The sequence below is a fragment of the Artemia franciscana genome, chromosome 13 (genome assembly GCF_032884065.1).
Source record: "Artemia franciscana chromosome 13, ASM3288406v1, whole genome shotgun sequence".
In the NCBI taxonomy this organism is placed as follows: Eukaryota; Metazoa; Arthropoda; class Branchiopoda; order Anostraca; family Artemiidae; genus Artemia; species Artemia franciscana.
This window is the reverse complement of record NC_088875.1, coordinates 45,625,772-45,648,426: the sequence shown is the minus strand read 5'-3', so window position 1 is coordinate 45,648,426 and position 22,655 is coordinate 45,625,772. Positions and strand designations below refer to the sequence as shown.

The following is a 22,655-nucleotide window of genomic DNA, read 5'->3' as shown; positions in this document are numbered from 1 at the left end:
TATCTAAGCATAAATGTGAAGTGATCGATCAGCAAAGTAAATTAGTTAATAATGATCCAAGTTTAATGTGGAGATTTCTTAACCGTAGGAGAAATTGTGGTGTTTCCGAAGCCGCGATCCCAGAGACGGAGTGGATATCCCATTTTACTTCTAAGTTTTCCCCTCCTGATCAAGAGCTTGAAGAAAAGTTCAGCAAAGAACTAGATAAAGGTCTAAAGTTACCTGGCTATAATGGTGGTTATGTAATAACCATCAAAAATTTTACTGTCGCCATCCGTAAGCTAAAAAAAAAACAAACAATTGCGTAACCTGGATGGACTCTGTGGTTTGCACCTTGCTTATGAAAGTGACTATCTCTTGTGTCATCTTGAGCTTTTGTTTCAGATTATTTTTGAATACTAGTCTTGTACCTGATATTGTTTTACCGGCATTGTTACTCCTGTGTGAAAAAAGGGGAAAACCTCGATAGTTTGCGGGTTTTTCCATCCTATAACTGTTTCACCTGTTTTCTGTAAACTGATGGAAATGCTCGTTATTGATGATATTTCGAGTAAATCTCGTACTCCTGATAACCAATTTGGTTTTAAAAAAGGTATCGGTCGTGAGCACGTCCATTATATTTTAGCTAATATGCTTATAGAAGCTGATGCGTTAAATTAATGCATTTTCCTAGCAAGTCATGATATCCTTAGGCCATTTGACTTCGAAATACATGCTCCGCTGTTGCTTGCAGCACATAAACGTGGCATGGACCGGTCGGTTATTTTACCTCTTCATAATATATACATATTACAAATTAGTCCTACTCATCAGAGGTTACGATCCTAAGAAAATGTGCCTTATTCTCGAAAAAAGGGAGAAACATCCCCTAAAAGTAATAGAATCCTAATGAAAATAACATCATCAGATTCAGCGTATAAGAGAGCCCTACTGCAGAGGTTTCAATCTCCCATCTGCAAAAATGTGGAATTTTGTATTTTTTTGCTAGAAGAAAGATCACGGATGCGTGTTTATTTGTTTTTTTGTTGTATTTTTTCTCTGGGGTGATTGTATCGACCCAGTGGGCCTAGAATGTTGCGAGAGGGCTCATTTACCGGAAATTAAAAGTTCTAGTGTGCTTTTTAGGTGACAAAAAATGAAGCGGAACTAGGCCCCCCTCCAACGCTCATTTCTTTCCCAAAGTCACCGGGTCAAAATTTTGAGATAGTCATTTTGTTCAGTATAGTCGAAAAATCCAACAACCGTATCTTTGAGGACAGCTTAATCCCCCAAAGTCCCCGGGGGAAGGGCTGCAAGTTATGAACTTTGCTCATTGTTTACATATAGTATTGATTATTGGGAAGTATACAGACGTTTTCAGAGGTGATTCTTTCTGGTGGAGGGGGATTGCTTAAATTCTTTGACACGGGGAGGTAGAGGATCATTTATACCCTTACCCATTGTCCATTTTTCAATGTCTGGTTTGTGGCAACCTATTCCCATTATTGAATATTTAGCTTTTGCTGCCTCCTCTCCCCATTAGAAATGTCTAGCTTTGTAAGATTTATCGTAATTTCTTGTGTTTTCCATATAAATCCCTTATTTTTTTACTTTCTAAGCTGTGCACCATTGCAAAGTTATGCTCTCTATGCTGAAACCAAATCTTGTCTACGTGCCTGACGGTAACGAAGTTGTCATAATCCATCAGTCATTTGTTATGCTTTGTCACAAATAGTCTCAATGTTTCTTATCTAGTTGGTAATTATTTTGGAAAAATTTTTTGTTCAGAATTTGCAGAATGCAGCTATCTATGAGGTACATGTGGAATTGGGGGCGATAGTCTGCTTCTAGGATGGGTTTGAAGGACCTTCCTCTTGGGTAAATTGTTGCCTACAACCGAACTTTTCGTCACTTAAGACCTAGCCTCAATTTGGCTATTCCCCTAAAATCTTTCCGTTGACAAAATGCTTTGTTCTTTCTTGTTTCTCTGTGGAATTACTTAGGAAATTGTTATTTAGATTGGCCATCGAAGAGATTAATTTGGTCAAGAAGGCGTACTTGTACCCCTCAAGGTGGCTCTCTACGTTAATGTCTTTTCAACTCCAGCAGCTGCAGGGGGTCAATATTGTTCAACGCAGCAGCAACTATGATCAAGAATCACCTATTCTCTCGGAAGAAATTTTCAGTATGATGTCAACCCGTCGTAATCTCGGTGATCTTCGCGAGTGAACTAGTTGACAGGAATAAGAAAAATGTTAGGACTAATCCTCTTAAATAGGGGATCATTCGTCACATAAAGAAGGGGAACTTGGGCATGACCGACCCCCTCCCTCCCCGAGAGGATTTGTCATGCAGAAGTCTAAAATCGTGCTGGAAAACTTGACATTTTGCTAATTATAATAGTTTATTTTGCTGTTCTTCAAGGGAATGCTCGAAAATAGCAAATTAAATAATTGAAAGTACGCCGTTGTGTAATTCGGATGACTAGTATGACCTATTTTTGCTATCTTGGTAATTTTATGGGAAAAAATTATCCCCTCCCCAAATCCAATTTTTGCTCCCCCCCCCCCAGACACACACACACAACACACGGGTAAACCATCTTTTATGGATGGGTTTGTGCTCAGAAGGATATCAGTCAGGTCTTCTAAAATAAGTTTCAGCTTCTAAGTGGGAAAACCTCAGTTGTTAAGTGTTTTATTTAAAAGGGAATAATTTCAGACTGATTGCTTGTTGTGTAAAATTAATAGTCTCTTGTACTTGATTTTTTTTTTTCCATAGGAGGCAGCCATATCCGCCTTTAGAAAGACATATGAAAAGACAGTATCACTGGGCCAACGGTTGGATATATTGTTTCATTATATACGTCTTGGTTTGTTTACTATGGATCACGATCTTATCAACAGGAATATAGAGAAAGCTCAGATGCTTATTGAAGAAGGAGGTAAATTTATTCATAATTCCGTCGTGTGCCTACTTTCAGATCCTGTTTGTACTGGCCAATAAACAGTAATAAGTTTGAAGTGGTAACCCCAAACATGACAAACAGGAATACCAGACAAAGCAATAGATATAAACTGTTTACCCCAAATAGTTTTCATTAGCAGCCAGTTTCTTAAAACTATTATAAATGACAGAGTTAGTAAAGTATTTAAGTAGGTATTTTAAATACTTGGAACGCGTGATTAAATATTTGTGATTAGTTTCTAAAATATTTTCTAAAATATTTTAATATATTTAATATTTAATTATTAATATTTAACTAAATTAAAGTAATATATTTAATATTTAATATATTTAATATATTTATTAATAGTTTCTAAAATCTACGAAAATCATTTGAACACATGTTTACAATGCATGTATTTGGATAATTACCCATCACTGAGTTGAGATGTACAATATGGCAATGCCATAACCTGCCCACATCGCGCTCTTAGTTCTGGATGTGCTCTGTACTTGACAAAAGCCAATAAGGGCTATAATACAAACATGTAAAACAAGAGTTTGAGTTGAAGAAGGAGATAAACTTTTTATTCAAAATCGTATTCACCGGTAACTATCACTGCATGTTAGTGAAGAACCTTTTGTATTCATAGATCCCAATGTGGCTCTCGTCCTAGGGTGTGTGTTGCAATTTATATGTTTATTAATTAAACCCGGATCGCTCCTTAAACCTTAAAAGTGTTGGTGTTAATCGATCTTATTAAACGAGCAATAATTATATATATGCTTAAATTTTCTTTTAAAGCGGCATTATAATTTTTTTTCTGAAAATTGGCATACTACGATATTCTGATGTAAAAAAAAATAATCTAGTAATTTTGGGAAAATTCGTTTCTTTCTCCCAACCCTCTTGATATTGTTCATAAATCACCTGCTGACTGAAATGAGAGAAACTCATAAAGGTTGCAAGCCATGGGTAGGAGTTTCAAGACGCAATTTGTTTGGTGACAAATATGCTTCGACGGTATTCTCTGTACAAGGGTGAGTAAATAGCAATCACGTCATTAATATTCTGAAACGTTCCAATCTGGGTTAATCAAATTGGTATACAACGATTATTTAATTAACTAGCCGCCTTACTTAATGCTATGTAACAGAAGAGGTCAATTGACCTTAGAATGAAAGGAGCAAGAGAATGATCAGTTGGAACTTCGACATTTTGATAAATAGTATTCAACTTAACATATTGTTATTTTCGACGGGATTTTCGCCTGTCTTTCTTTTCATTGAGCGAAGCTCGGTTTTTAAATACTTGAGCATGAGTGTGTAAGATACTTATCTAAAACTTGTGAAAAGCATTCAAAGGTATATACTTACCCACTATTGATTATATGCACGATATGGTATATCTATGCATGAACATTAGCATGCATCGTGTGAGACTTGATGTGAACAAATGCCAAAAAGATTTGTAAAACGATAATCAAAAACATGCAAAACAAGAGTTTGAGTAAGAAGAGAGAGAGAGAGAAAAAAATGTTATTCAGCATAATATTCAACGATTGTTTAAATCCGTTATAGTAAGTGTTATTTCCAAAAAGTAATATTAAAAGAGGCCACCGTAGTTGAGAGGATTCGAACATCAGTGACAAGGGCTCGAATCGTGGTGTAAGAAATCCTTCGACTTGGGGCGGGAGTCAGTGGTGTAACTGCAAGCTCAGACATATGAGTCTGGGGAGCTTACGATTAAACAAGGCCCCAAGTAACATCTGAATCTAGACGCCAGGTGAGACGGAAAAACGTCTGATCATGCTACAAGACCAAAAATATTAAAAATTACTTAAAACAGAATGAAATGCGTTTAATTACTTAAACGCTTGCACAAGAATATCTAAATTACATATATTTGAAATGCATAAGACGTACTTGAACATATGTTTTAAGATACATATATTTAAGTAATTATTTGTAATTGATAACTTGCACCATGTGAAACTAAAAATCTGCATACATCGTGCAATTAGTTTCATAATGCACTCGATACTAGACAAACGCTGACAAGAAGTGTAAAGCGGCAACTGAAAGTATTTGACACTAGAGTTTGAGTGAGTGAGAGAGGGATTTAACTTTTGCTATTGAACACGGGAGCAGGCGTTGAAAATTATTATTGAACCTAATAATTTATTGAACCTAATATGTTAGTATTAATAATTATTAAATAATAATTATTTATTAATAATAATTATTGAACCTAATATGGGTGAGGAGTGATAGCTCAACGCATGAAATCAGAGTGAGTGATAGAGACTGTTAAATTTTTATCCAATATACTGCCCAACAAAAGGAATTGTGTAAAAACAGTTTTAAAGTGTTACTGTTAGCGATATTGGAGTTCGTATTTCAAAAACTCGATATTGAATGTGTAACTGAAATGTATTTAAAATGTATAAAGTATTTATACGCATATCTCAAAATGTATAAACTCAAATAATTACTCTATGTCATAATAATATGCACGATATAAGACTTGCAGGCATCGAAAGTAAAAGTGTTAGGGTTAGAAATGTTGAAGTAAGTAATTCAAAGAACTTGAAAATGATTATATAACTAAATATGCATTTAAAATACAGATATACGTTTTAGTTTTTGGTTGTTTTTCCTTGATGTTTGGTAGTCTTCTATGGGCATGCTCCTATTCAAATGGCATTTTGTTGTAGCCTCTAAGGAAGGAAGAGGTTTTTTTTTTTTAAATGTTTTATCTAATATTGGAATTGCCTGACTTTTTTTAATATTGTTCATCATTTTTGTTTGCAGGTCTTTTTTATGGCACTTGGTATTAACCAAGTGACATATAGCAATCGCAAATTCTGTCGGTCTGTCTGTCTGTTGGTCCCGGTTTCGCTACTTTAGGCACTTCCAGATAAGCTAGGACGATGAAATTTGGCAGGCGTATCAGGGACCGGACCAGATTAAATTAGAAACCCGATTTGACCATCTTGGGGAGTGGGGGGCCGATTAATTCGGAAAAAATAGAAAAATAGAAGTATTTTTAACTTACGAACTGTTGATAAGATCTTAATGAAATTTGATGTTTGGAAGGATATCGTGTCTCAGAGCTGTTATTTTAAATCCCGACCGGATCTGATGACATTGGGGGGGTATATGGGAGGGGGAAACCTAAAATCTTGGAAAACACTTAGAGTGGAGGGATCGGGATGAAACTTGGTGGGAAAAATAAGCACAAGTCCTAGATACATGATTGACATAACCCGAACGGATCCGCTCTCTTTGGGGTAGTTGGGGGGGGGGGGGTAATTCTGAAAAATTAGAAAAAATGAGGTATTTTTAACTTACGAACGGGTGATTGGATCTCAATGAAATTTGATATTTAGAAGGATATCGTGTCTCAGAGCTCTTATTTTAAATCCCGACCGGATCTGGTGACATTTGGCGGGGGAGTTGGGAGGGGGAAACCTAAAACTTGGAAAACACTTAGAGTGGAGGGAGCGGGATGAAACTTGGTGGGAAAAATAAGCACAAGTCCTAGATACATAATTGACATAACCGGAACGGATCTGCTCTGTTTTGGGGAGTTGGGGGGGGGGGAGGGGCTAGGGTTAATTCTGAAAAAATAGAAAAAATGAGGTATTTGTAACTTACGAGGGAGTGATCGGATCTCAATGAAATTTGGAAGGACATCGTGTCTCAGAGCTCTTATTTTAAATCCCTACTGGATCTGGTAACATTGGGGGGAATTGAGGGGGGACCTAAAATCTTGGAAAACGCTTTGAGTGGAGGGATCGGGATGAAGCTTGGTGGGAAAAATAAGCACAAGTCCTAGATACGTGATTGACATAACCGTAACGGATCCGTTCTCTTTGGGGGAGTTGGGGGGGGTTAATTCTGCACAAATTAGAAAAATGAGGTATTTTTATGGCACTTGGTATTAACCAAGTGACATATAGCAATCGCAAATTCTGTCGGTCTGTCGGTCCCAGTTTTGCTACTTTAGGCACTTTCAGGTAAGCTAGGACGATGAAATTTGGCAAGCGTATCAGGGACCGGACCAGATTAAATTAGAAATAGTCGTTTTCCCGATTTGACGTTCTGGGGGGGGGGAGTGGGGGGCCGATTAATTTGGAAAAAATAGAAAAATTGAAGTATTTTTAACTTACGAACTGTTGATCAGATCTTAATGAAATTTGATGTTTGGAATGATATCGTGTCTCAGAGCTCTTTTTTTAAATCTCGACCGGATCTGATAACATTGGGGGAGTTGGAGGGGGAAACCTAAAATCTTGGAAAACACTTAGAGTGGAGGAATCGGGATGAAACTTGGTGGGAAAAATAAGCACAAGTCCTAGATACATGATTGACATAATCGGAACGGATCCGCTCTCTTTGGGGTAGTTGGGGGGAGGGGGTAATTCTGAAAAAATAGAAAAAATGAGGTATTTTTAACTTACGAACGGATGATCGGATCTCAATGAAATTTGATGTTTTGAAGGATATCGTGTTTTAGAGCTCTTATTTTAAACCCTGAACGGATCTGGTGACATTGGGGGGGGGGAATTGGGAGGGGGAAACCTAAAACTTGGAAAACACTTAGAGTGGAGGGATCGGGATGAAACTTGGTGGGAAAAATAAACACAAGTCCTAGATACATGATTAACATAAACAGAACGGATCCGCTCTCTTTTTGGGGTAGTTGGTGGGGGGTGGGTGGGTTATTTCTAAAAATTAGAAAAAATGAGGTATTTTTAACTTACGAACGGGTGATCGGATATCAATGAAATTTGATATTTAGAAGGATATCGTGGCTCAGAGCTCTTATTTTAAACCCGACCTGATCTGGTGACATTGGGGTTGGGGGGTTGGGAGGGGGAAACCTAAAACTTGGAAAACACTTAGAGTGGAGGGATCGGGATGAAACTTGGTGGGAAAAATAAGCACAAGTCCTCGATACATGATTGACATAACTGGAACGGATCCGCTCTCTTTGGGGTAGTTGAGGGAGGGGATAATTCTGAAAAATTAGAAAAATTGAGGTATTTTTAATTTACGAACGGGTGATCGGATCTCAATGAAATTTGATATTTAGAAGGATATCGTGTCTCAAAGCTCTTATTTTAAATCCTGACCGGATCTGGTGACATTGGGGAAAGTTTGGGGTGGGGGAACCTAAAATCATGGAAAACGCTTAGATTGGAGGGATCGGGATGAAACTTGGTGGGAAAAATAAGCAGAAGTCTTACATACGTGATTTACATAATTGGAACGGATCCGCTTTATTGGGGGGGGGGGGTTAATTCTGAAAAATAAGAAACAATGAAGTATTTTCAACTTACGAAGGAGTGATCGAATCTTCATGAAACTTCATATTTAGAAGGACCTCGTAACTCAGGTCTCTTATTTCAAATCTCCACTGGATCAAGCGTAATTGGGGGGGGGGGCAGTTGGGGGACCGGAAATCTTAGAAAATACTTAAAGCGATGAGATCAGGATGAAACTGGATGGGAAGAATAGAAACCTGTCTAAGATACGTGACTGACATAACCGGACCGGATCTGCTCTCTTTGGTTGAATGGGGGGGGGGGGTAATTTTGAAAATTGAGGTAATTGTAACTTACGAAAGGGTGACCAGATCTTAATGAAATTTGATATTTAGAAGGATCTTGTGCTTTAAAGTTCTACTTTTAAATTCCGACCAGATCCTGTGACATTGGGGGGAGTTGGAGGGGGAAACCGGAATTCTTAGAAAACGTGAAAATTGGGGTATTTTTATCTTACGAATAGATGATTGGATCTTAATGAAATTTGATTTTTAGAAGGAATTCATGTCTCAGAGCTCTTATTTCAAATCCCGACCAGATCGTTTGACATTGGGGGGAGTTGGAGGGGAAAATCTTGGAAAAACACTTGGAGTGGAGGAATCGGGATGAAACTTGGTGGATAGAATAAACAAATGTCCTTGATACGTGATTGACAGAATCGTACTGGATTCGCTCTCTTTGGGGGAGTTGGGGGGAGCGGTTCAGTGATTTGGCGAGTTTGGTGCTTCTGGACGTGCTAGGACGATGAAAATTGGTAGGCGTGTCAGGGAGCTGCACAATTTGACTTGATAAAGTCGTTTTCCCAGATTCGACCATCTGGGGGGCTAAAGGGAGAGGAAAAATGAGAAAAAAATTTATATTTATAACTTACGAGTGGGTGATCGGATCTTAATGAATTTTGATATTTAGAAGGACATCTTGACTCAGAGCTCTTATTTTAAATCCTGACCGGCGTTAAGCCTCTTATTTTCCTTTTTGAATCAATCTATTCATTCATAGAATTTTGTTAGAGCTCATACCATATGATCTCTTGGCTCTTAGCTCTTCTCGCCTCGTCACAAGTGCCATATGAGCTCTTAGCTCTTGTTTTTTTTTTGTTTTTTTAGAAAAAAAACTCCGGCATGTCTGCTATGTAAAAATTGTGCCAAAGACTGCGCTATGTCTAATGTTTCATAAGACAATGTAATATTAATTTCTTATAGATCTAGATTTGGAAATTGCTTTGAAGTTGTGCTGAGTTGCGGCCCATTCTTGATTTAGCCCCGTCCTCAACAAGATTGGGAAATAATACCCTCACACAATTCCCAAGCATTCTTGAAAAACTGAGGTGGGCAAAACCAAAAACTAGCACAAAATCCATACAATAGCTAAGGGGAGTCTCTTTTTTCTTTTCTTCTTTTTTGTCAGATCTTTATAATATCCTTCTCGAACACCCCCGTCTGACCCAGACCAACACTAGAAAAAATATAGCTTTTTTTCTCTTTCTTATAGGTGACTGGGATGGGAGAAATCGTTTGAAGATGTATAACCGTTTTTATTGTATATCAAATAGGAATTTAAGGCTAGATTCAAATATGTTGGCTAATTTTATTTCACAAAGCTACAAAGCTAAGCTTTCTTTGGATGTAGAAAAATAGCGATATAAATCTGGACTGCAATGTTTCCCCTTTTTTGTTACTTGTAACCAGAGAAGGTAACATTTGACGACGACCATTCCTGTATAAGCAAAGACACGAGGGAAAGACTTTGTGCCCAATTTCCCGCTTTGTAGATCCTCCCGGGAATTTATCCAGGGAAATTCACAAGCCAGGAAATTCAGTCTTACAACCGATAATTTCCATATTTGGTTAAAGAGTGCGACATATTTTTTTCGAAGGGTGTTTTTGCCCTGGCCTGGACTCCTTTGTAGCCGGGATCGGCACTTGAAGTAGTATAGTTTTTGTTTAATTTTCTTTTCATTGTATAGGTGATTGGGATGGAAGAAATCGTCTGAAGGTTTACAATGGCTTGTAAGAATGCGACATATTTTTTTCAAAGGGGCTTTTTGCCCTGGCCTGGACTCCTTTGTAGCCGGGACACTTGAAGTAGTTATAATTTTGTTTAATTTTCTTCTCATTGTATAGGTGATTGGGATGGAAGAAATCGTCTGAAGGTTTACAATGGCTTGTAAGAATACGACATATTTTTTTCAAAGGGGCTTTTTGCCCTGGCCTGGACTCCTTTGTAGCCGGGCCACTTGAAGTAGTTATAATTTTGTTTAATTTTCTTCTCATTGTATAGGTGATTGGGATGGAAGAAACCGTCTGAAGGTTTACAATGGCTTGTAAGAATACGACATATTTTTTTTCAAAGGGGCTTTTTGCCCTGGCCTGGACTCCTTTGTAGCCGGGACACTTGAAGTAGTTATAATTTTGTTTAATTTTCTTCTCATTGTATAGGTGATTGGGATGGAAGAAATCGTCTGAAGGTTTACAATGGCTTGTAAGAATACGACATATTTTTTTCAAAGGGGCTTTTTGCCCTGGCCTGGACTCCTTTGTAGCCGGGACACTTGAAGTAGTTATAATTTTGTTTAATTTTCTTCTCATTGTATAGGTGATTGGGATGGAAGAAATCGTCTGAAGGTTTACAATGGCTTGTAAGAATGCGACATATTTTTTTCTAAGGGGCTTTTTGCCCTGGCCTGGACTCCTATCTAGTCGAGATCGACACTTTAGGCAGTATAATTTTTTTCTAATTTTCTTTTCATTGTATAGGTGATTGGGATAGAAGAAATCGTCTGAAGGTTTACAATGGCTTGTATTGCATATCAATTAGGGATTTCAAGAAAGCTGCAAACCTCTTTTTGGACACGGTTTCTACGTTTACATCTTATGAACTTATGGACTATCAAGTATTTATCAAGTATACTGTCTATGCTGCAATGGTTGCCTTACCAAGAAATGAACTTCGTGATAAAGTAAGTACTAGACAGCTATGTATATAGAAAAATTCCTCTTTTTGCTGTTCACTGTTTACCGGGCAATGGTCGCCTCACCCAAGACTGATCTTTGAGGTTGATAAAAAGTTGTGTGTTTGTGCGGTTGTGTGTATTGTTGTTTGGTTGTGTGCATATACAAATAATTCGCTTTTTTATTTTGTAAAATAAACTGCATTTACGTCAAAATTGAAACTTCTTGCACTTACGTATTTTTGAGCGTTTGTATCGACCAAAAGAAAAATAGTATACATAACTGCAACAAAATCAATATTAACTTAGCCTTCATACCAAAATTAGTTGCAGTGCGTGTCGAAAGACACGGATAAGAGCTCTGCCAACTTTGCCTCTCATAGAGACTCCTGTCTTGGCTTTGTCTTTAGTAGCTATGGATTAGCTCTCAAGTCTTCCACCAAGTTGATCAAATTGAAAAATCGGCGCACTCCCTGTGAGAGAGTGCGACGAATCATAAATTTTCTGTGAGATGCCATTGGCCTCAACCGAGTCCCTTGATTTTTGGATTTGATCAACTTGGTGGAAGACTTGAGAGCCAAGCTATGGCTGATCAGAGTAAAACCAAGACAGATAGTCTCTGTGAGAGGCAAAGCTGAGAACAAAAAAAAGAGAGAACAAACAGCATATATTTCTTTTTTTTTCTAATGAGGGCCAGAAAAAAAAACTTTAGCAACCTCTACACTCTGATTACGTTACTGCTTATTAAACTGCATTGGCCGTATTGTGATACTATGCCTAGGAGACCTTTGTCCTTTTTCGTACACATGAGGGAAGGGGGGCTAGGTGTGGGATTGCAAAAGGCGATGAAAATATTCTTAACTGATAAAGGAACCAAGTCTTACTGAACAAAATTGCTCATTTTGTCCAAGTTTTTTCTTTTGGGTAAATGCCTCAAAAAAGAATCTTTGATGTTTGGGAAAATATTCTTCTTTTTGCTGGTTGTTGACTCGTCGGGTACCATATAAATGTTTCATATGTATTCTAAATTATTATTAAAGCACTTTTAAGACATAATTCTAGAATTATCGTTATGCATAATTAATCTTTAATGTAAACAGCAAGGTTGGGAGTGAAGGGGTCACAGCCCCCCCAATTTTATGAGAGATCTGGATCCACGAGTCCATTAACGAAATGTAAGCAGGGCTCGGAATTAGTCCCTAAAAGTCCCTTTTTTTGCTGAAATCCCTTCCAAGTCCATTTTAATGAAGAAAGTCCCTTAAATCCCCCAGAAGTCCCTAAAATTCCCTATTTGGGTGGATGGTACATTTAAAGACTGAAGCATAACGTATTTGAAAGACCCACTTTAGATAATACAGGCTCTCCACAAATCCGGCTGTACTGATGTCTTGGTTACGCTGTTGCAGTTCAGAAAGAAGCAACAAAACAGTGGGAACTTTGTCTTTGGCCAAAGTGTCTATTAACTGTTGTCAACATTCGTAGCTAATAACTGCACAGAATTGGCCTACATGGTGTGTGGAATTCTTGGGTCACTTTGTCATACCATTAAAGGAAAGAGTAACACTGGTCTATAGGGTGGTTGGGATGGATTGTTCATATCATGGTAACTTTCAAGGATAGATAATTTCCTGTAGCTTCACAAAATGAACTATACCTGTATGAATTTGTTTGAATTTACTTGCATTGCAATGATACAAATTATATATTCTTTCCTTCTAAATGTTAGTTAATAAACTAATAGCAAGTTCAGTGAGAAGATGAGATTACCATGAGTAGAATATGCTACTTGTCTTTCAAGTCTCCCAAGTTTGTTTAGGAAAAACAATGGGCAACTGCGAATTTGTTGCTCCTGGTTAACTAAAGGAGACATGAGTTGCAGAAAGGTAAATGAATAGTGTAGGATTGGTGATGATGAGTTTTCTTCGTATTGCAAAATATGCAGGAACAATTTCAGCTGTCGCAAAGGCTTTCAAACCTTGAATCAGCATGCTTTGTTGGACGAGCGTAAGAAAGAGGTTGCAATCCATCTCAATCCATTACAGTTACGATTATGTGGATCTGCTAGGCAACAGTCCCAGTCAGAAGAGCATTCAGCTAGCCATTGAGGTAAAACTCTTGAGATGTTTTTTTAAGATGCTGCATAGAAAGCAGAAATCGTTTGGGTACTCAAGTCCTTGCAAGTTTTGATGTCTTTCTCCTTTCTGTGATGGGATCATTTATGTCTTTGAAGTCATGTTCAATGGTAAGCTACTGCCGGGACGTTGTTGAGTGTCAAGAAAGCTTTGTGCTTGATAACTGATGCCCTTCATTCCTACTCTTAAACAGAATCATATGAAAAACATGGGGTGAAGCTCGCTTCGTTCTTTAATACGATGAAAATTGGCATACGAAATTGGCAGCAGTGCTCCAGAAGACACCCCTTATGCACGCTCCTCATGTCAATCTGTAAAAAACTTGCTTCTCACTGTTTTGGTGAGACTTCTGAAACACGACATTCTCATTTCTGCCGATTTAATTCCTACCAGTTTGCTTGAGAGCTTGGATAACAATTTGCAGGAGACTATCGTAGGTGACCAGGTTAAGTTTGCGTTAAATTGGCAGGAATTCACCTTGGCAGAAATACAAGGGTTCAGTCAAAGGGCACGAAGGCATTTCAGGGCAGCTGAAACTGCCCTGAAATACCCTTGAAAATGAAATACAGCTGAAAGCGAGGGCGGTTGACTCCAAGTACTGATTTTTGGCATATGAATCATTCGAATAAAGATGTGGGCTTCTAGGATCTTTTTTACACAAGAAATGAGCTTATGCCACTCCAAGTGTGGATTTTTGGCATATGACTCATTCGAATGGAGATGTGCGGTTCTAGGACCTTTTCTACATAAGAAATGAGCTCATGCCACTTCAAGTGCTGATTTTTGGCATATGACTCATTCGAATGGAGACGTGGGGCTCTAGGGTCATTTTAGATAAGAAATGAGCTCATGCCACTCCAACAGCTGATTTTTGGCATATGACTCATTCGAATGGAGATATGCGGTTCTGGGATCCTTTTTACATAAGAAATGAGCTCATGCCACTCCTAGAGCTGATTTTCGGCATATGACTCATTCGAATGGAGATGTGTGGTTCTAAGGTCCTTTTTACATAAGGAATAATCTCATGCCACTTCAATTGCTGATTTTTGGCATATGACTCATTCGAATGGGGATGTGGGGTTCTAGGGTCCTTTTTACATAAGGATTGAGCTTTTGTCACTCCAAGTGCTGACTTTTGGAATATGACTCATTCGAATTGAGATATGGGGTTCTAGGGTTCTTTTTACATAAAACATGAGCTCATGCTGATATTTGGAATATGACTCATTCGAATGGAGATTTGGGGCTATAGGATCCTCTTTACATAAGAAATGAGTTCATGCCACTCCAACTGCTGATTTTTAGCGTATGACTCATTTGAGTAGAGATGTGGGGTTTTAGGGTCCTTTTTACATATTAAATGAGCTGATGCCACTCCAAGTGCTGATTTTTGGCATTTTGTTGTGTAAAGTAACAACTTTGGTCCGAAAAGGGTAAAGATTCCATCGAGCAAAAATCATAAGGTATCCAATTGACTGAGGACCTTAAATGCTGATTAAGTACTCTTCCAGTTTCAGAGGCCATACTGGCGGGCGGTAGAGCATCGTTTCGCTCCAAACGTATCGCTCTTTACTGTCACGCTAGTCTACTGACTCTGACATGTGCTGTTCACAAAAATAAATTGTTCTCGTAGAACGTTTGTCTAGTAAACATAACAGTTAGAAACTGTTGCATAGTTGCGCATCAGCTTTTAGAGTGGTGTCTAGTGGGCCTTCTTTGTTTTTTTTTGGGGGGCGGGGGGTACCCATACCTAAAGCCTCAAAAAGTAAATTTTGACTCAAATTTCAAAATTCCCATTAGATGTGGCTAAAACGAATAAGAGGCGAGGGACAGTGAATTACCCCTTGGCATAATTTCACTTAGAGGACGGTATTTTGATAAATAACTTGACGAATTATTTTTTGATAGACAGTTGGTGAATACTAAACTTGTATTTACCAACCGACTATATTTGTTGCATCCCAAGAGCTTTCAGTACAGCACTAGTCAAACTCTATTGTAAAATGTGAGTGTGTGGGGTGTAGTTACCCTCATTTACAGGATAATTTTCGTCCATTTAAGTTTTAATGTTACTCTTTAATTTCAGTGGAAAAAGAATTTTTTCAACTTTTGTATTTGTTTAATATTGTAGAAATTTAATATATTTAATATTATATAATATTAGAGAAAGATTTATATTAATGTTTATTCTTTGTCCTTTTTTTAGGTTGTGAAAGGCTCTGAGATTCTGGAGGTGCTTCATACTCTACAAGAAGTGCGTGACTACCTTTTCTCTCTTTACAACTGTCAGTATGACCGCTTTTTTAAGAACCTGGGTAAGCTTCTTTTATTATCAATGAGCAGCTGATTAAAGGGTGTTTGTTTTCATCATCTTCTTAGAAAAATGTCAACGTGGATTAATTATGTATTTGTTTTATAGCTAGTTTAAGTGAATGATTCAAATTATAAATATCGCTATGTTCATTTTTAGAAGAAGTTTTTTAAATTTCCCCATTGAAATTTCCCCATCCTATAGCGATGAAATTAAGATGTTATTCTTTTCTTTTAAGACTTAGTTCAATTTTATTGAAGGAAAGCAACTTATAATTTCGTTCATTGAAAAGGATTTTCCAAAGACTAAATTGCTTCTTGTGGCTCATGGCTGAACAATCCAGCTCTCTAGACAGTGAACCCAGACACCCGTGCAGCTGACTAGAGCCAATATTGTTTATTGTTATAGATAAAGTGGAAAAGTCAGAGCCTGAATTCTATGCCCAAAAGACGAGAGAAACCTCATAAAAGCTCAAAATAATATCTTGGTTAAAGGGCGAAATAATATTCATATATAAACAACGCTTCACGCGACTGCTGACTTTTTAAGGCATTGATGAAGTTATCGAATTATTTTTAACAAATTTTTGAACTTTCCATACTTATTCGTAAAAAATTTTAGAGAATGAGTTCAAATATTCTGTTTTTCTTAAAAAAATAATAAAGGCTGTTGAAAGAGGCAAAATCACTGCTCTCGAGGCACGGTCATCAACCCTTGGGTAGCCAACAAGATCCGTGTAAAGCAGTAGATTAAATTTTATTTGTTACTTGGTTAGCTCCGTTAACAACTTTCTGAAACTTTACTATGCTTATATCTTTAATTTGTCTCCCCTCACTGTACTACACAGATTTTTATTTTTCTGATGTAAAAGCTATACCGATATTTTTTTTTATTATCAAACCTGAATTCATCTTGATGTTTTGAAGAAAGGGGGGAGGCAATCCTCAGTAAAGGCGTTCTTTGGTCTTTGAAATTCCAGATTTTCAGTAAAAGATCATTTTGTAGATTCTTGTGTTTTAGCTGGTTAAAGATCGGTGTGCTGTTATAAGGCGCGTGAAATTAATTTAACATGTCTTTTTATAAGGCGTACTTTCGTTTAAGAGTTTGCCTTCCTTCAAGTGCCGGCTCGTATGTTCTTTCAATATTAAAGTTTTCTGACTTTTTTAATAGTATATAATTTATTCATTTTATTTGTCAGATACTTGACAATCAGATAAGCATGCGCTTTCAGTCGAATTATTGTTTATTATTATATCAACAAGGGAAACATTTTTTTATTCTTCTTCTTCTATTAAAACTGTCGGGACTCCTTTTTTTGCTGTTCATTATTTCATGTTTGTCAGGTTATTACAGATTTTCTTGATACTTGGCAATCACATAAGGGCACATCCTCATTAAAAGTGTTTTTTGTTGTAGTATGAATGAAGTTTGCAGTTCTTCCTTTTTAGGTCCTTCTCTTACTCTTAAAATTGTCGGACGTTTTAAGTTGTTTATCATTTCTATTTTCTGTTTTCAGTTTTGTTCGCAGATCATTGCAAATTTTTCTTACGCCTGGTAATTAGGCAAGGATATCCCTCGTTCAGGTTTTACTTTTTTAGTATCAATAAAGGAGGCAGTTTTTTTCTAGAGTCTTCTTCTAATATCAAAACTGTCGGATCATTTTATTTTCTTTTTTTTTGTTTTTCTTCTTATGCCAGATCTTCCATGGTAAAAAGAGTTATCAAATTTCATTGGTGACGTTTTGCGCAAGTTGATCGTATTCTTCCTTATTTCTGGAGAGACAAATAACTCCGTTTTTTTAAAGCCTAATTGGTCGTTGAAACTGGTGCCTGAAAAAGGACAAAAGTTTCGCTGGATTTCTTCTTCTTTGGGATATTTAACCTCCGGAGTTGACACAGCCCTTCCCCCAGTTCCCAAGTGCAAGGATTCTAAGTTATGCTTTGGGGGTATATAAGTTTTTTTATGGAAGTGGTGGTCGTCTAAATTTTGGAAGATGCTCATTTGATTGAAATTTTAAGTTCTAGCTCCCTTTTTAAGAGTCGAAAGTGATCAAAGGTCGATTAAAAGGACAAGAGTTAAATTTTCGCTGAAGTTCTTCGTCTTTGTGAAATTTAACCTCCGGAGTTGACACAGCCCTCCCCCCAGAGCCCAGGGGCAAGGATTTTAAGTTATGCTTTTGGGGTATATCATTTTTTTATAGAAGTGGTGGTTGTATAAATTTTGGAGGACGCTCATTTGTTGGAATTTGAATTTCTAGTTCCCTTTTTAAGAGTCGAAAGTGATCAGAGGGCAAGTGAAAGGTCAATAATTAAATTCTGTTGGGTTTTTTCGTCTTTGCGAAATTTTAAGCCGGTGCAACGTTGAAAATATTTTAAACCATATATTTATGGCACTTGGTATTAACCAAGTGACATATAGCGATCGCCAATTCTGTCGGTCTGTCTTTCTGTCTGTCTGTCCGTCTGTCTGTCTGTCCTGGTTTCGCTACTTCATGCACTTCCAGGCAAGCTAGGACGATGAAACTTGGAAAATTAGAAAAAATTAGGCTTTTTTTAACTTGGGAAGGAGTGATTGGATCTTAATGAAATTTGAAGTTTAGAAGGATATCGTGTCTCAGAGTTCTTATTTTTAATCCCGACTGGATCCGGTGACATTGGGGGAATTGAGGGGAGAACCTAAAATCTTGGAAAATGCTTAGAGTGGAGGGATCGGGATGAAACTTGGTGGGAAAAATAAGCACAAGTCGTAGATACGTGATTGACATAACCGGAATGGATCCGCTCTCTTTGGGGGAGGGTTAATTCTGAACAAATTAGAAAATGAGGTATTTTTAACTTACGAAGGAGTGATCGGATCTTAATGAAATTTGATGTTTGGAAGGATATCATGTCTCAGAGCTCCTATATTAAATCTCGACCTTATCCGGTGAAGGGGAAGTTGGGGGGTGATGGAACCTAAAATCTTGGAAAATGCTTAGAGTGGAGGGATCGGGATGAAACTTAATGGGGGAAAACAAGCACAAGTCCTAGATACGGGATTGACATAACTGGAACGGATCTGCTCTCTTTGGGGGGAGGGAGGGTTAATTCTAAAAAAATTGAAAAAATGAGGTATTTTTAACTTGCGAAAGAGTGATAGTATCTTAATGAAATTTCATATTTAGAACAACCTCGAAACTCATATCTTTTATTTTTTATCCCGACTGGGTCCAGTGTCATTAGGAAGGGGGGGGGGGCGAAAATATAGGAAAACGCTTAAAGTGTAGAGATCAGGATAAAACTTGGTGGAAAGAATAAGCACAAGTCCAAGATAGGTGACTGACATAACCGGAACGGATCCGCTCTCTTTGGTCGAGTTGGGATGGGGGGGGGAGTAATCTGGAAAAATTAGATAAAATGAGGTATTTGTAACTTACGAACGGGTGATAGGATGTCAATGAAACTTGATATATAGAAGAATCTTATATCTCAGATGCTCCATTTACAATTCGAATCGGATTCGGGGACATAGAGGGCTGGAGGGGGGAACAGAAATCTTGGAAAACGCCTAGAGTGGAGATATTGGGATGAAACTTGATCGGAAGAATAAGCACAGTTATAGATACGATATTGACATAATTGGTACGGATCCGTTCTCTTTGGGGGAGCTTGGGGTTGTTAATTTGGAAAAATTAGAAAAATTGAGGTATTTTTAACTTAAGAAAGGGTGACCAGATCTTAATGAAATTTGATATTTAGAAGGAACTCATGTCTCAGAGCTCTTATTTCAAATCCCGATCAGATCTGTTGACATTGGGGGAAGCTGGAGGGGGAAACCAGAAATCTTGGAAAATGCTTATAAATGTCGTAGGTACGTGACTGACGTAACCGGACTGGATCCACTCTCTTTGGGGGGTTATGTGGCGGGATTCAGTGCTTTGGCGAGTTTGGTGCTTCTGGACGTGCTAGGACGATGGAAATTGGTAGGCGTGTCAGGGAGCTGTACGAATTGACTTGATAAAGTCATTTTCCCCCATTCGAACATCTGGGGGCTGAAAGAAGAAGAAAAATTAGACAAATTGAGGTATTTTTTAACTTGCGAGTGGGCGATCGGATCTTAATGAACTTTGATATTTAGAAGGACGTCATGACTCAGAGCTGTTATTTTAAATCCCGACCGGCATTAAGCCTCTGATTTTCCTTTTAAAGCAATCTATTGATTCTTAGAATTTTGCTAGAGTTCATACCATATGAGCTCTTGGCTCTTCTGATCTCGTCACAAGTGCCATATGGGCTCTTAGCTCTTGTTTTTTATAAGTATACCCTGATTTCCTCTGAGGCTACCTCAAAATCACACTAATTGCGTCAGTAATCGTAAAAACCTCCAACATTTTACTTTTTTTTTAATCTGGAGAAATTCACTAGGGAAACAGTGAGAGAAATATTTTTGTTTCATTGAGGATCAAGAGCTAATTATTTGTTTGTAGAGAAGCAAAGTTTTTTACGCGGATTGCAAAAATCGTTATAATAGTTTTTCCATCGTTTAAAGCCAATTTTTCCTTCCTAGGGGGTTCAGGAGCTAAAATATTTCATTTTGGTAAAACTTTTTACCGTCAACCCAAAACCACAGTTGTAGTTTTTCTCATATTGCCCATCGTCTTTGCATAGTCATTATTTCATATGTTTTATATTGGTGCATTTTTAATTGAAAACAGTTTTCTAAATGTTTAGTCTATAGGGGGTCGATCCAAGAGGTGGGTTTAGGGGCACGCACCATTCTCCGGAATATCAAAAATAACACTAATTACAGGGTTAGAGGAGTAAAATACTGGTGGGGAGCCAAATTTTAAACGGCACATTAATTCTGCATCCGACCCTGCCAGTCTATTTTACTTTCCGATGAAAAGTTAAGGAATAATCTTACACTAATGTTAAGAAATGTTTACACTTTTGAACATTTAAGTGCGATATTTTGATCAGAAAACATTTGTATTAATGGAACAACGATACATATTTTAGATGATGATTGATTTAGGTTCTCAAGTTTTATTTTTTACTTTTGTCGTCAAAAAAACAGAATCATCGATTATAGTAAGCTTTATTTTTTGTTTTTATAGTAGAATTTAGTTTTTTGCCTTCTTAGTAAAACCATTAGCAACACCATATCTAAGGCTTGGGGAAAGGAAATGAAAAGAAAATTAAAAATCAGAGTGAAGCATTTTATTTATATGTTAAACATATATAAGAGTGAAACGTTGCGTAGAAATAAACACAAATTGAGCAAGAAATAATAAATGATTTGTTTCATTCCCGGGGTAAAAGAGGATGCAAATCACCTCTCGGAAGTTAGCAAGAACCCTTTAGTCACTGAATTAAATTGACAAAATCATTGATTATACTAAGCGTTATAAATGTTCAATTTTAGGTATTTTAGAAAACCACACTGCTTTTCTATGACATACAAATAACAGTTCAAATTAGAATAAAACCTCTTATTTGACAGTGAAAAACAATGACAAAAACCTTTGAATATTTCGATCACACATACAGCGACCGTCGTTAGCAGATATACCAAAGTAATACAATCAAAACCAATGAAATTTATGCCAAAATTTGATATAAATTGGTATAAAGTTAAAATATATAATTGGTATACAAACTTGGTATACTTTTGATATTTGGTATAAACGATATTCCTTTCAAAACTTTGCATAAACATCATTGGTTTTAACTGTATTACTTCAGTATGTCTGCTAATGACGGTCACTGTATATGTGGTTGAAATATTGTTGTCATTTTTTCACTTGTCATTGTCATTGTCTAAATATGAGTTTTGTCATTATTTTTCACTGTCTAATAAAAGATATATCCTATTTGAACTGTTATTTGCAAATATTTTATTCTATCTTGTGAAAATAAAAACGTGCACACGAACTAATAAAAGATTATAGAAGTTGGAATGGATTATTAGTAGTTGAATAACGAGTGTTCTTATTTGAGAACCTTGTGTTTTTTAAGGTGGATTCAATAGAAATGTTTTTTTCTAAGACACGGACAAAGAAAACGAAAATGTGAAGCAAATTGAAATGAGTAAAGGAAAAGGAATTGTAAATAAGATTACGAGAGATACATTGAAAATAGTTAAATAAAACAATTGAGCAAGAAAGAAAAATTCCTTTTTTTTAGTTTTTGGGATAAGAGAGGGGTGAAGATGACCTCTAGGAAGTTACCAAGTACCCTTTATTCGCTGAGTTTTAAGAAAAATAAGAGATTTAATGAAGAAATGATAGCCTAGGTTAGAAATAGGTTAGCTAGGTTAGGCCCTTTGCTCTTATTCGCATACTTCTTCTCGTTTTAGCGCGCATCGAGCAAGAAATCAAGCATGACAGATATTTTTCACCACATTTCAGATATTATGTGAAGGAAATGCGCATTATTGCGTATAATCAGCTCCTTGATTCCTATAGAAGTTTGACCTTGGATTATATGGCTAGAGCGTTCGATGTCACCACTGAGTTTATTGATAGGTGAGTTTTAAACCTTTGTTTTAATCCCCTTCTCCTTTTTATTTGCCCCCTTTCCTTCCTTTTCATTTGCTTTCGTCCTTCAAAGAAATAGACTCTAGAACTTCCGCTAGTCCTTTGACAAAAAAGAAAACAAAATATAGAAATAATTTGGAATCCATGCAGTGGGGGTGATTTTCAGCCAGTGAAAAAGAAGTGAAAAGAAAAGATAAAGCAGATATTTCGGTAAGTAACTCCGCCCAAGCCGTCTTAAGGGCTCAATAAAAAAAGGAAAAAAAAATATAAAATAAGAGAAAAAAATCAACCTTTTAAAGTAAACCGTAACGAGACAGAAAACTCAGGAAGGCAATTGAAAAAACAATACAAAAAAAAACACATATATAAGGACCCCTCTCTAAATAAAGATACTAAGTATATTTTCAAAAAAAAGAAAACAATTTACGATAGTGTAGTACAAAGAGAATCAGCTAACATTTGCCGTTGCGTCTTTCATTGATGG

General features: G+C 37.0%; 1 protein-coding gene across 1 annotated transcript in view; it reads left to right on the top strand.

The window, feature by feature from the left end:
• The window catches only part of LOC136034337 (26S proteasome non-ATPase regulatory subunit 6-like), a 99,851-nt gene that overhangs the window by 9,393 nt on the left and 67,803 nt on the right, over positions 1 to 22,655 (top strand). Inside the window, exons 4-7 of the mRNA XM_065715470.1 lie at positions 2,761 to 2,923; positions 11,015 to 11,217; positions 15,550 to 15,658; positions 21,991 to 22,159. Coding sequence (XP_065571542.1) covers positions 2,761 to 2,923; positions 11,015 to 11,217; positions 15,550 to 15,658; positions 21,991 to 22,159 — 644 coding nt within the window. The remainder of the gene's footprint in view (positions 1 to 2,760; positions 2,924 to 11,014; positions 11,218 to 15,549; positions 15,659 to 21,990; positions 22,160 to 22,655) is intronic.